This window comes from Anabrus simplex, chromosome 8, assembly GCF_040414725.1.
Source record: "Anabrus simplex isolate iqAnaSimp1 chromosome 8, ASM4041472v1, whole genome shotgun sequence".
Classification (NCBI taxonomy): Eukaryota; Metazoa; Arthropoda; class Insecta; order Orthoptera; family Tettigoniidae; genus Anabrus; species Anabrus simplex.
In genome coordinates, this window is record NC_090272.1 from 103,667,889 (window position 1) to 103,682,694 (window position 14,806).

Here is a 14,806-nt window from a genome sequence, read left to right on the forward strand (position 1 = left end):
GTCGGGAAATAAGTAGATTCAATCAAGGCTTTGACTCATTTTATTCACGCTGAGTGAAATGGTAGTTTAGGTGAAGGTCAAAAGTAATTCTTAAATATTTACGTTATGAGTGGTCCTATCACAATGAAAACTGGCACGCATAGTCAGAGAATGAACTGCTATGATCCAGGCTATGAATCATTCTATTCAGTGAGTGAAATGGTAGTTTAGGGGAAGGCCTAAAAGTTAATTCTCAAATATTTGTATTATATGTGGTTGTATCGATAAATACTACATAACCAAAGTTACACAGAATTAAATTTCAGACCATTTACGCCTTATACATTTTTACCTTACCGGCTGTGATAACACAGACATTCAAGAATTTGTAATTTTATTGCTAAGTCCATATCAACGCCGAGCCACGAGAAAATGGGTCAACAGAATTCAAACAAATGTATTCACCCTGGATGAAATTGTAGTTTAGAGGAAGGTGTCTAAAATGTAATTTTTAAATACCTATGTTATTGGTGCTATCGAAAAGTATTACATAACAAAAGTTATTGGGAATACAATTTCCTATCATTTATGTTTTATTCAGTTTTACCGTACCGACTATGGTAAGAGTGGTATTTCAGAGTCGGAAGAAAACTAAATGTGAAGAACTACAATATCGAAAGCGCATAACATTGATCAACAATAACATTACATTGACCATTGTTTGCTGTGATGTTCTTTGTCTCTTATGCTGCCTCTCAACTCTGATAGATGGGATCACTGCTGCGTACCGAGTATAACAGACTGAATATTGGCAGGAAATAGCTAGGGAGTTAGAACACTTTGTTCTTTAGCATGCCATTCCTCTGGTTCATACAATTTCTGATACAGATGGTACGTAATACACTGGTTCATCATAGTATTCCAGCTATTCGATCCCTAATCTGACGCGCTGTTTTCAATTAGCAGTGTGCATACGTTGTAGTAGCAGTATGGCCTGGTCTAGAATAACAATTTAGGCCTACTCCAAGTTATAGCACCACAATTCACTAAATAACTCAAAATTCCACCCTGAAAAGAGCCGTCTCTTAAGAAAAGCTTCTTCCTCTTCACTTTTATTAAATTCTACATTCATTTTATTCCAAATTAGCAGTGAAGAGGGCGTTTCTTCTCTGGCTTGGAGGAAAAATTTGCCTCCAAGTCAGATAGATTTTTCCGCCGCCAGTGTAGTGAATTACGATTTTCCGACTCATCGGGTACTCCTAGGAAACAGATTAGTAAAAGGACATAGTTTTTGATCTGGGAGTCTCCACTATTCGACCCCCTCCCTGCCGAAGAAAGATGAAGAGTGTTCACGGATCGCGGCTTTGATCATTCCAGCTCTGGAACTTTGGACTGTTCGATCGAGTATTTCATATGAAGGCAATGCATTTAATCGCGCCATTCCTAACTGACGTCATTGTAATGACGTATGTTCATTTCAGTTGGGAAAACAACTGAGACAGTCTTTTTGAGGATGTAAAAATGCAGGTGGAGAGTGAGTGTCTACAATTATAATGATAACTGATTGTGACTGAAGGCAAGCGGGCCTACCATTACAATGAAAATTCCCTAACTCAGTCTTCATATGAGAAAAGACGTTTGCTGATTTCCCCGTCACGTTTCTAGGATAAAGTTAAGAGCTATGGAATTTAATACAATCTTGCTCACAACGCGTACACTAACAAACCTAGAATTCGGTATACAATGTAAAATTCCGTAGCGAAGCACGGGTACATCAGCTAGTTTAGAATAACCCTGTATTAGGGGACTTCAATACAAATCTACTTACGAAGAAATACGATACTAAGAAACTAGAAGACTTGTTTTCCTCATGTGACTTGACTATCCTTCCCTCTGACCCTACTAACCATGTACGTAATGCCAATATTTCCCACACCTTAATAGATCTCAAAGTAACAAACGACCCTCAGAAAGTGGTAACCCACGGACAAATATCAGTACCGGCCGTGTCCACCCACGATCTTATATTTCTTCGTACTCACTTCGCGTTCCAAAATATAAACCTAGGTGTATAACGTGCAGGAATATGAAAGATATTGACATCTATAAATTAAGAAACGATGCCTACAATCTTCCGTGGAATAGCATTTTAAATCTGACAGACATTGATGAAAAAATAAATACATTTAATTCGTTAATACACAATCTATACAACAAACATGCACCGAAAAGACAGATCAGAATATCCCGCAAACCTAATCCATGGCTAACCTCTGCAGTTAAAAATATGATGTCTCAACGTGATGCTCTTTATCTACATTACGAACGTACTCAAGACCCAAGTGACTATGAACAGTATAGAATAATTAGGAATAAAACTAAACAAATCATCCGTAATCTTAAATTTAAATATGTTCACGAATCGGTAAGTAACCTAAATAAGGCTAGTGCCTGGAGACATCTCCGAGCCATGGGCATAGGAAAAACACAACAGCTTCAGGTACCTGACATTCCACTCGACAATTTAAATGAGTATTTCACGGAAGAGAGAGCTCGGTCTAATCCGCTTGACAAACCACACATAAAAATAATGTCCCAGCACCTGTTCCACAAAATCGCCTTGCCTTTCGTATCGTCAGCACTAATGAAGTTAAAGTCTTGTATTCTATTAAATCCAAAGCAAGCTGTGTCAATGAAATTCCCATTACTTTCATACATAATATTATTGGCGCTATTCTACCCATATTTTTAATTAGTCTCAAAAACGGTACATTACCGACAATTTGGAAGTACGCCAATGTAATTCCACTTCCTAAAACCCCAGGTTCGAAACTCCTATCAGAGTACCATCCCATTTCGATTCTCCCTGCTCTCTCCAAAGCGTTAGAACGGTTGGTCATGTGCAAATACTGGAATACCTTCAGGCTCACTCTCTTCTTGAGCCGCTGCAATCTGCCTTCAAGAAGGGTCATAGCACAGCCACTGCCATACTCAAAGTGACTGAGGACATCAGACAAGTGACAATACTCACACTCCTTGACTTCAGCAGTGCTTTTGACACGATGAACATCCAGACATTGCTGATGAAGCTCAAATCGTTTTTCGGTAATGTTGCTTTAAAATTTTTCACTGCATATCTTACAGATCATATGCAACGTGTTACAGTACAAGATACTGCTTCTCAGTGGCGACTCCAGAAGGCAGGAACCCCCCAAGGTTCTGTTCGTGGACCCCTTTTGTTTGTCCTCTATATAAATGACATCTCCTTTAAAATGTATAATGTGTAGAGGCGCGCGGCTGTGAGCTTGCATCCGGGAGATAGTAGGTTCGAATCCCACTATCGGCAGCCCTGAAAATGGTTTTCCGTGGTTTCCCATTTTCACACCAGGCAAATGCTGGGGCTGTACCTTAATTAAGGCCACGGCCGCTTCCTTCCAACTCCTAGGCCTTTCCTATCCCATCGTCGCCATAAGACCTATCTGTGTCGGTGCGACGTAAAGCCCCTAGCAAAAAAAAAAAAAAAAAATGTATAATGGGTATCACCTCTTTGCCAACAACATCCAAAATTACTGCCATGTTAATATAAATGATATATTGAATGCAATAAGAGATATAAACTCCGACCTTCAACAACTCAGTGTGTACGCCAGTGAAAACTCTCCTCCTCAACCCCCAAAAAACTCAATCATTATCGGTTCTCAGAAATGATTAACATCATGTATAAAAATTATGATATTCCTCCGGCGACATTAAATGCCACTGTAATCCCGTTCAGTAAGGAAGTTAAGAACCTAGGTATGTGAAACTCTTGACTGGTCTGAACACGTAAGAAATACATGTAGAAAGATGTACGCGACGCTACACCCTCTGAAACGACATGAAGACATTTTGCCACAAGATGTGAAGATAAAACTACTCCAAACTTTGATACTACCAATACTTGACTACTGCGACATTCATTGATGCGACCGTGAACAAACTATGAAACTTCAATGAGCATTGAACTCTGGTCTTCGATTTGTTTTTAACTTGAGTTACAATGCTCACATAACCCCTAGCTACACATTTCTATCCTGGCTGAAACCCGAGAAGCGACGGAAATTCCACGTACTTACGTTGATATATCGAAGTCAGAAGGAAAATCTACCCAAATACATCTCTTCAAAATTCCATTTATTATCCCCATTCCATAATTGTAACACTAGATCTGGCACTTCCCTCGCTATTCCCGTCAACCACTCTTCAATATATAACAGATCCTTCGTTGTGGCTGGGTCACGACTTTGGAATTCACTCCCAGCTGCTGTCAGGAACTCTAACTCAATATCGAAATTTAAGACTGCATGTAGAGATTACCTGTCAAATACCGCCGACTGTTTTGTGTATGATGCCGTATGATACGTTGTGTGATTGTGGTTATTATTATAGTGTAATGTACATCATATTTAGCTTCTTACTCATGTACATAGATCACTTTTATGGCCATACTTATATTTCCATTTACTTTATTACTTATTGTATTCCCTTTATGCATTGCTTATTTTTTCAGTTTGTATCTTATTCTTTCATTATAACTTTGTCTCCTTCTCATTACCTTTACGCTCCGAATTTTATTCTATTTTATTTGTTGAACTCTGCTTTCTTTCTTCATTATACTGTATGTTGTCCAAATCTCTAAATTTTATGTTATCTTTGATTTTATGATAGAATAGTACATTTCTTTTATATATGTATTATCTGTAAAGTAATTATGTGGTTAAGTGTAAGAGAAGGCCATGAGCCCTAACTTCACCACTGCTAAAGTCAATAAATAAATAAATAAAATACGAACGAGATAAGATAGCGTAAGCAATTTATCGAGATTATATTACATCACACTACAGTAATAAAAGAAGCGTAATATTGCATATATATGGACAACGATAGCTGGCAATGTATGAGGTTAGACTTCAGTGCATTTTTTTTACCATTTATCGTAAAAACACAGGTAATATTTTAATAACAATCAGCTGTTCTTGTATCTCAAAAGTAGAAAACAACTCCTTACACTAAGATCAAAGAGTTTAATCAGAGAAATTTCTCCAGTCAAAGGTGATCGTAGTTCAGTGCGAAATGATCTCAGATAAATGTTTATACAATAGAAACGTCTAAATTTTGCGTGACCTGAGATCAAATTCGCCTCTGATCTAAGATCAAACAGTTTATACAATCGGCCCACAGGGAGCTTGGGAATACAGAACTGAGGCAGAATCTCAGGTTTATTTTTCCTACCTTTGTCAATTGATGATCCTTTAGCATTTATCAATGAGGGGGATATACACAATCTTCGACCTTCCCTACATATGGTAAAGCATTGGTATATACAGCGAGAACAGGCAACTATCTCTACCTTTTACAAGTTGTTCACCAATAATCACAAAAGCACTGAAGAGTAGTACCCTCGATAGTTTGGCGTAGGAGCGACGATATATGGTAAGACAATGATCTGATACGGCCACGCTGTCGTTCGACATTAAAATTTTCCCACCAGTCTGTTGCCTTTTGTGGTTTAATCAAGATTCTGTCGGGAAAAGAAATTGCTATGTACAGACAAATCCCCAAAAATTGTGCAGCGTTATTAACAAAATACGCTACTCGTGCCATATACTCTGAACAATCAACTGTCTACTCGACACTTATTAAATTGTGTGAACTATCCGCACAAGTGACTTTTTGTGGATTAAGCATCTTACTGTTGGACCCTCCTTTATTGCTAATGTGCCGACGTCGTCATTGATAATTTTGCCATTGTCTATTTGGAACTGATATTCTACACCATTGGTTGTATTGGATGACTAAAACCTTGTATCTGGTAAACTTGGGTTAATTTATGCATGACCGCTCTGAACTGTTTGAATATTGGTCAACTACTCTGTCTAAACGTGACAATTGTGACTTTTCGTCACATATTTTACTGTTTGGGGTGTTCTCCTGCGAGGTATCATTACTTGATGGACAGATACATGGACTTTTACGCCATCTGTGTGTGTGCCTAGCAACTTATCTGGATGGTTTGGCGGTCTCCGTCAGAGCGTGTTGCTGTGTCGCGCCATGTGGCGGAGTGTGGAATGCATCTTTTGCCGGTGGAACTTGCTCGTGTCTGGAAGCAACTCACCATGGCTTACGGCTCGTACGGCTACTTTACAATTCAAATTATGATTATTATGACTGAACCGATTGGTGTCGGTTAAGTACGGCGGGTATACCTCGCCTAGCGAGGAAGATTAAATGTGTGGTATTAGTACAGTATTTTAAGTATCTTTGTGTGTAGTATAATGTAAGTTTTTTTAAATATTTTTAGTTGTAAGTGCATTAGTAATTAGGTATAACACGAGTAGGTTACCTGGGCAGGATTGATCACCGTGTGGGTACACTGTTGGCTTCATTATTGTGTATATTACTTCTTGGTGTGATTTTCTGTATTCAATAACTGTTTTATTGTTGGTGAAATTAGGCCACGGTTAAGTGATTTTACTTGAAGTGTACGTTGTGTAATAGCGTAGTTTTGGATTTGCTCAAGGTAACCGGCAAAATTCGTTCTTGCTTTTTCCAAATTTTTTGTTTTTCTTTGGTTTACTCTTATTTCTGATGTACCTGCATGTTTTCCCTGAGTTTTATTCGTGTGCTGTTTCATTTGTAAAATTCATATCCATATAACGGTGCTTATTGTAGTGCACATTATTGTCTTTTCTCTGATGTTGCGATTCTCGTATTATTGTTTCGTGTGTTTCGGCCTCCTGTTACTCGTGAAAATGAAAACCTACAACCTGTTTTCCAGTCATTGACCGGGTCAGGGATGTAATGAATGAAGCAGATATAGGCTGTAGTACGATGGGGTCACCACTCCCAAAGTGATTATTAATTAATGATAATGCTATGAAATGATAATGGAGAATGTTGCTGGAATGAAAGATGACAGGGAAAACCGGAGTACCCGGAGAAAAACCTGTCTCACCTCCGCTTTGTCCAGCACAAATCTCACATGGAGTGACCGGGATTTGAACCACGGTATCCGGCGGTGAGAGGCCGACGCTCTGCCGTCTGAGCCACGGAGGCTTCCTGTTACTCGTGTTCAGACCTAATTACTATGCTTGCACTGAACCCCTCCCTTTATTTTAAAAACTATATTATTATTAGTTACATTTTGTATATTTTTTATTTAGTTGATAGGTAGGGTTAGGAAATAGTATTGTACATTTCTGCATTACTGCGGGTGGTTTTATTTATTATTACCTCATGATATACGGATACCTACATTTATTTGAAGATGTAATTCATCAACAATGTAATGTTTTGGGGTTTTAATTGAGGACTTTGGGCACCCCTAGTGTGGAGCGATCGTAGCTTTGGCCTTATCTACTCTTCATATTGTTGTTGTTCATCTTATCATCGTGTGGCAGTTACGCAACTGAACTTGGGGATTATTGTCTCGTTGGGTTTTGTGGACGCTGGTGTGTGTGTCTGTGAATATTATGTGGGATTGTTTTGCGGTATCGTGTGTTGGGTTCCTTGTGATGTGTGTCCTGCTCATTATATTATGTATTTCGGGTCGTGTTTTGTTAATTACCACATCTACTATGTGGTGTGATTTGGTTCATAAATTATTAGTGTTGATTTTATTTTAATTTCCTTGCAATATGTGTTTTCATTTTGGTGTGTGAACCCTTTTATCTTCATGCTTTGTTTTATTTACGTTATGGGGGTTTTATGGAGAATGATCCTTCCACTAGGATGTGTCAGAAGCCCTCTGTTTAATTCGTTGTTAATTTTATTAAAATTTTAAGTTTGTTTACAAACCCCTTTTTAGTAACTTGTTGAGTTTAGCGGTCTGGTGCACCAGGATTTTATTTTAAAAATGAAGAAACTATTTTATTTTAAAAGTTATTAATTTTATTTATATCTAGATTATTTATTTGACCGATTTTCAGGGATCCCAATTAAATTTTTATTTCTTCAAGTTCTCTTCAGCATGGGTGGTCTAAGATTCCTTTTATTTGATAATATGTAAACATGAATTTCCTTTCAAGTATATATTTATTTTAAAATCTTATGTTGGTGTCATGAGCGATGTCCGTCGCAATTCCTAGTGATCCCCTCCTCTAACCTCATTTATGGGTAAGGCTCTGCACTCTTCCTTGTTTTCTTGCTTCCTTATTTACATTTTGAAGAGTTATTTATTGTTTTGCTTCCTTGCACCTTTGTTTTTATTTTGACTTGTGCGCACTTCCCTATGACGTTCTCTTCAGAACGTTTTCACCCATCATTATTTTGGGGGTGTTGCAACTGGCAACCATAGTTCTACGCCGACTTCATTGTGGCCAAGCACACCAGAAAAATAATTTTCAAAATACAATTTCTGGAATTTCTCAAGTTTTGTTTGTAAATGAAAATTTAGTATTCAGTATCTCCTCACCGAAGAGAAGATTTCAAGCCTCAAGTGGCTTTTCTTCTTTTGTGGTCTTGATTTTTAAAATATGGCCCCTTCTCTTTGGAAGACTGCAACTCCACGCATAGCCATTTTGCCAAATATCATGGGTTCAGGAGACGTTTGCAGTTGTTGGATATCAGACAGAACTGGAACTTGGAAGATATTACCGTATTTACGCAAATAATACCCGCACATTTCTTTTTAAAAAATTGGGGCACAGGTTTTATTTGCGTTAATGTTGGCATTTTTTTCAAAATAAGCCTACCTAAAGTTAGGGTGCGGGGATTATTTGTGTAAATACGGCAATCCTCTTCTATTTGTGTTTCCATAACTTCTAATACACCTTCCAACATATCATCATTACAGTTTTTCTTCATTCCTTGAAAGAAACACAGATAGATCCTCTTCTCTAACACCAAACACAATCATTTACTTTTCTTTTAGATTACCATTATGCAAGAGTAGAGTACGGTTTATGTAGTGCGGAAGCTCTCCTACAAATTGTATGTAGGTACAATTCTATCGCAAATGTAATAGCTGAAATCAGAAATATATATATGTAAAAAATCTGGTAAATGGGGTTTGTATCACCCCACATTGTGCATAGCTAGACGGTAGTCAGTATTCTCACCTCAGTTCAGATTGCTGGCTTTAAAATCCAGCCTTCCACAACTGCAGAACATTATAAAGTGAATTTACACTGTAGTCAGACAGTTCCTCCTTGCCAACCATTACTGACTAGAACAATGAGAACAAGAGTTGGGCTATACCATGTCGTCCTTTAATCATTCTAGGTTTGAGACAATTTAAAAGGACAAACTCTCAATACAGATTGGACGTCTCATTTAAGCCTAACGTTTTCATTTTGAAATCATTCTTCACATTAGCTTATTTTATTTATAAGTTACAATTACCATAGAACAGCTCGTTCTATGTCAGTGAGATGTTATGTTCAAAAACTACCTTCTAGAGCCATTTATTCAACTGTTAAGAAGCCCATTCTCTAAACTGTAGACAGAATCTTGCAGGAGTGTCTTGTGTATTTATTTTAATGTATGCCTTGAATTACTGAAGCACAAGTCAAATTCTCAAATGGACTTTTTAAACTGACATACTTCTCTCGTTTTTTTCAGAGTGGCCGATGGTATACTACATGATATTTTCAAGGGACTGGTGAATAAAGAAATAGGAATGCATGTACTTGCAAAAACACTGATTGAACTGGAATTTAAATAATTAATCATGTTTAGCTACTGAAGGATCAGGGCAAGTAAAGATGGCTACAAGTAAATAATTCTTTATTGAAAATCATTTGATATTACTATATAGTAATATTGTTGACTATAATTACTATTGTTGAAATAAATATATGGAGAAAATACAAATATCATTTTATACAAATTTTAGAGGAAAAGCACAGATTCAAGTCATTACATCTTCATATGACAGAGCTGAAATTTTTTTAAAAACTTTATATTGAAGTAGGATAGTTGCAAACTGCTCATATGGACCACATGCACATTGAATCTGTGCTCTTCCAGTCACTGTTATTTCAACAAAACTGGCTCCATAATAAAAGACTAATAAGAACAATGATCTGGGACAATATTATTGCGAGTGATAACAAAACTTGGACAACAATTGAACGTTAAATTAATACGAAGAAGCTACCATTTGATACTAATACGTGTCACAGTAACTGCAAAGAGATGTACATTTAATTCTAAAAGACAAGTCAAAATGCATATAATGCAGTCAATGTACAGCAAATTGAATGCTACTGATGCTATATTCTAAACAGATAAAACTCTTCGGTTTAATCACGGAGCACAGGAAAGCTAAGCAAACCAGGTTTTTTTTCCACCAACTGTTGTGAATTACTCGTAAAATATGTTGAAAGTGCCAGCAAGAGCAGACTTTGCAGCTTCCTTTTTTGCATCCTTCTTGTTTTTGGCTGTAACATAACATTGTTTGATTAGGTTACTATACTGCAAGCACGACATAGTTCTTGACATAGGAAAAGGGTAAAGGAGAAAATTTTACTCCTGTAAATATGAAATTTCTTTCATATAAAATCCCCTAAACAAAGCTAAACATTTCATATTAAGAACTAACATCCTGAAGAAAAGATTTGACAAAAATGGTGCATCTTCTATTTTCAGCAATGGGAAAGAAAAAGAAAAAAAACCACAACGGGAGTGCCCTTCTTTCTCCATTGCAGATTGAAAGGCCATTGGCCTTCCTCTGCTTGATTTCTAATGTCCCAGGAACAATGTACGAGGTGGGATTTGTCTAGTCTTGATATAAGACTGAACCAATGTCTGACTCCATGGCTAAATGGTTAGCGTGCTGGCCTTTGGTCACAGGGGTCCCGGGTTCGATTCCCGGCAGCGTTGGGAATTTTAACCTTCATTGGTTAATTTCTCTGGTACGGGGGCTGGGTGTATGTGTCGTCATTTCATCCTGATCATGAATAAGGTGGATACAAATTTTAATAAATTGTAATCTTGGTTCAATACGGACGAATAATGAAATTTATTAACTTAACTGGTTTTAATTTGGCAGTCTCCACGTCAGCATTTACAGTAGAACCGCGATATTTGAAACTGGTCAATCCAAAATCCCACCTAATAAGAAGCAGCTCTCGTTCCCGGACTCATGAGATACAGTTTTGCATGTTATTTAAAATTGTTTAATTCTAAATACAGATAATTCGTAATTCGAAGTTCATTACCAAAACTCAGAATTTTAATTCGAAACTGCCTTTCCATTTTAAAACAATAGTATGTTACAGAGTGATTTAATTTCAAAATTTATCCACGACATGATAGAACACGTCTTCCGGAACGTGCAGGGCTAGCTTTATGCTCTTTCACACACTTCGGTGTGTCTACAGTGTGCTTCATAATTGCTAAGTTTGAATGAAATCTGAATTCTTTTGTATTCAACGTTTTAAGGAATGCCGTAATATCACGCAGCACGCAGTGTGCAGAGAAATAGAATTCGCTAACACTCGCGATGCCGACAATTGACGAAAAAACGTGGCTCATATGATCAAATCGTAGGCACCGAACAATATTGTCATTGCCAACGAAACTGCATTGCTTTCTTTTAATGCCAAGCCAAACGGTCTTATGGTTTTAAAATGGAGAAAGTGCCAGGCGGGAAATCTAACAAGGGTGGAGGGGTCATTGTACTGCGTTGCAACGCACACGGAAGCGACAGAATCCCTCCCCTTGTCATACGAAAGTTCGATGAGCCACAAGGTTTTACAGGTGTCAGGCACTTCCTGTGCAAGTACAAGGCATCTAAAGATTCATACGGTAGAGTAATCCAAAATATAATGCATTTGCAAAGGGAACCAGCATAATTTATCCTAGTCCTTGAATCATGTGATTTTTTTTCGTTCGTTGCATGAGGTTATGTCTGTCAGTGATTTATCTAAGTGCATTATTTGAACACTGTAAATGCAACTTGTTGGATACATTTCGGAAATAAGTTTTTCCCACGGCATTTGAAATGCTTAAACTGTGAATCAAGGTGCATGCATTAATGGGTCTCTTTTAGAATACTTTGTGACGCGGCAAGTATTTACATTTCTGAAGTACGAGAAAAAGGCCATGACGGGAAATTGAATAAGGATAGTGTGACTGTATTGTCATGCAGAAGGAAGCGACAGACTTTTTCCTCTCATCATAGGAAAGTTTGATTACCCACGATGTTTTAAAAGTATCGGGTACTGTCTGTGTAAGTATAGGGCATCTAACATGCATATAAAGTACAGTAATCCAATGAATAAAGCACTTTTTTCTTTATTTCTTTCTTTCGTTGCAAGAGGTTATGTTTGTCAGTGAGTTATCCAAGTGCATTATTTGATTATTCTAAATGCACCTTCTTGGATGCATTTTGGAAATAGGGTTTTTTCCCATGGCATTTGAAAGGTTTAAACTGGTTTAACTGTGAATCAAGGTTAACTGGCCTTAGAGTATTTTGTAATGCGGCAAGGGTTGCACTTCTGAATTACGAATTGGCGGTTAATTCAAAATCATGTAATTTGAAGTCCAATTTTTTGAGTCTTGAGTTTGAATTAACAAGGTTTTACTGTACTGTTATACCAACACCGTTTTGAATATCCATGTAGATTGTCTCCAATTTCAAAGTGGTGAGCAAGATTAGAGACTGTTTAAGGTGCAGAACGCAGCACATAGCCATGATGCGATGCCCATTTGCTGGGAGACAGTGTCGTATGTATCCCTTAGGCATGGGACGAAACGTTACTTTCCAGTATCATGTGCATCCATAACACTATAATACAGGGTTATTCAAAAAGAAGGAACAGATTTCAAACATTTATTTCTTCCAAACTCAAAAGGGAGAACCACTCCAACGTTCCTGGACAGACAAAGGTTTAAAATTTGAACAATCCATGTAGAAGCGCCGCTGTTGCAAGTTCCAATACCGGCCGCATTGGCGCTGGTGCTTGTCGTACCCGGCCGCATTGTGTGCGGAGCGCTGGTGCTTGTCAGTTGGATTGTAAGCAAATGGTGACACAACAGGAAAAAGCATTTTGTGTGCCGCAATTAGCAAAACTAGAGTCCATTATTGGAGTTCAACGTGCTTTTCGCCGCCAGTTTAATAAACAACCGCCTTGGTATACGCAGATTTAGCAGTGGCATCGAAAGTTCGTGGAAGCTGGTTGCATCTGCAATGGGAAAAGCACAGGACGTCCACGCACATCAAATGAAAATGTCTAGTGTATTTGTGCAGTTTACGAAAAGACCCCAAAGAAATCCACAACATGAGGAAGCAAGTAACTTACCATTCCTCAACCAACTGTAACGGCGAGTTCTGAAACACTGTCTGCACCTGAAGGCGTACAAACTGCAGTTATTGCATCCAGACGACTACAACGAAAGTTACGACTTTTGCATTAGCATGCTAGATGATATGGAAGAAGAAGATTTTTCTGAACGATTTGTTTTTTTCAGATGAATGCACTTTTCATCTTTCTGGACAGCGATCAAAGTTTCCGACGTTGAATTGTGAATGATCTGTACGTTAAACTAGTTTTATTTCTCACTGTGGTGTTTTTGTTACTTGTATTAAATCAATTAAAAAATGGGTAAAGAAACATGCAATTTATTTTTCTCCAAATTTTGACGTCAGAAATTCAGACGTGAGGGTCTTATTCGGTGGCGGGTGCTTACGATTAATTTTTATGTAATCATAGCTACCAACTTTTAGAAATAAAAAATAAAGAAGATTTTTTTGTTAATTCTTTGTTCTCATCACATATATTGCACCACGGTTTAAGTGGAAAAAAAAAGACAGGATAAAAGGCATACATATCTACAGTTACAATATGAACTGACCATTACATTTAGGCCCGGTTTCATCAACACATGTTAAATATATACTAACAAGTAGTTAGTTAATACGGAGTTAGAAATTTAACATCTTGTTAGGTTTCTTGCGTTTCATCAAACTTTTCTTGTGAAATGTTAACTAATCGACTGTTAACTCTCCCAATATTGCGAACTTGTGCGAATCAAGGAGGCAGTGGCACGAACATGCTGTTTTACAGCGCGATCCGATGCGCTTTTGTTTGAGCACAGCTGTAAAATATGGCGCGTGAAGTGAAACAGAATCGTAGTTCTAATTTTTCCTCCTTCGAAGAAGAGTTGTTAATTGAATTAGTTAGTAAATATATATAAGTTATTGAGTGCAAGCGCACAGATGGCTTGACGATAAAAGAAAAGGACGAGGCGCGGGAAAAGTCCGCGAGGGTTTCAATGGGGTAAACAGATACATTTTTTTAGCGGGTATCCGCTGTCACCTAACAAAATCCTTCGTTAATTGTCCCACTTCAAACTGTGCTCCGATATGGGAGTTATTAAATATTGTATTGTCGTGTGCAGAACCAGACCACCTAGCAAGTATATCCCTGATTTGGAGGTTAGGCTCACTAATCACCTGAACATTAACATTAACAGAGAAATATCCCTTTCGATTACGATATATTTCGGCCCAATTTCATCCAGGTGATTGGATTCTTACATGTGTGCAATCTATTGCACGTAGAACAAACACCAGGAAAATGGCTTATTTCGTAGAAGTAGTGGATAATTTGCTGACGCTCTTGTACTGAAGGGAATGTTATATACCTCCTTCTCATGGATGCTATTGCTGCAGACACTCGACAAACAACTCTATTAACAGTGGCTTTAGAAATTCCAGCATTGTCTCCGGCCATTATGTGAAAATAACCAGTAGCAAAAACTCGTAATATTATCAGTACCTGCAACATTGGAGAAAGAGTCAAGTTTCTCTTCGTAGGATATTCTAACCTCACTTGAATTT

At 37.7% G+C, this 14,806-nt stretch overlaps 2 protein-coding genes across 5 annotated transcripts in view; one reads left to right on the top strand and one right to left on the bottom strand.

The window, feature by feature from the left end:
• Nucleotides 1-9,714, top strand: part of LOC136878858 (uncharacterized) — a 317,293-nt gene extending 307,579 nt beyond the window's left edge. For 2 of the 4 annotated variants that reach the window (XM_067152397.2, XM_067152398.2), the window contains one exon: nucleotides 9,580-9,714. In XM_067152397.2, coding sequence (XP_067008498.2) covers nucleotides 9,580-9,682 — 103 coding nt within the window. In that variant the 3' untranslated portion in view covers nucleotides 9,683-9,714. The remainder of the gene's footprint in view (nucleotides 1-9,579) is intronic. The other 2 variants (XM_068229039.1, XM_067152399.2) reach the window with 2 other exon arrangements.
• Nucleotides 9,715-9,727: 13 nt separating this feature from the next.
• LOC136878859 (double-stranded RNA-specific editase 1) overlaps nucleotides 9,728-14,806 on the bottom strand; it is a 75,707-nt gene continuing 70,628 nt past the window's right edge. The window contains exon 7 of the mRNA XM_067152400.2: nucleotides 9,728-10,400. Coding sequence (XP_067008501.2) covers nucleotides 10,324-10,400 — 77 coding nt within the window. The 3' untranslated portion in view covers nucleotides 9,728-10,323. The remainder of the gene's footprint in view (nucleotides 10,401-14,806) is intronic.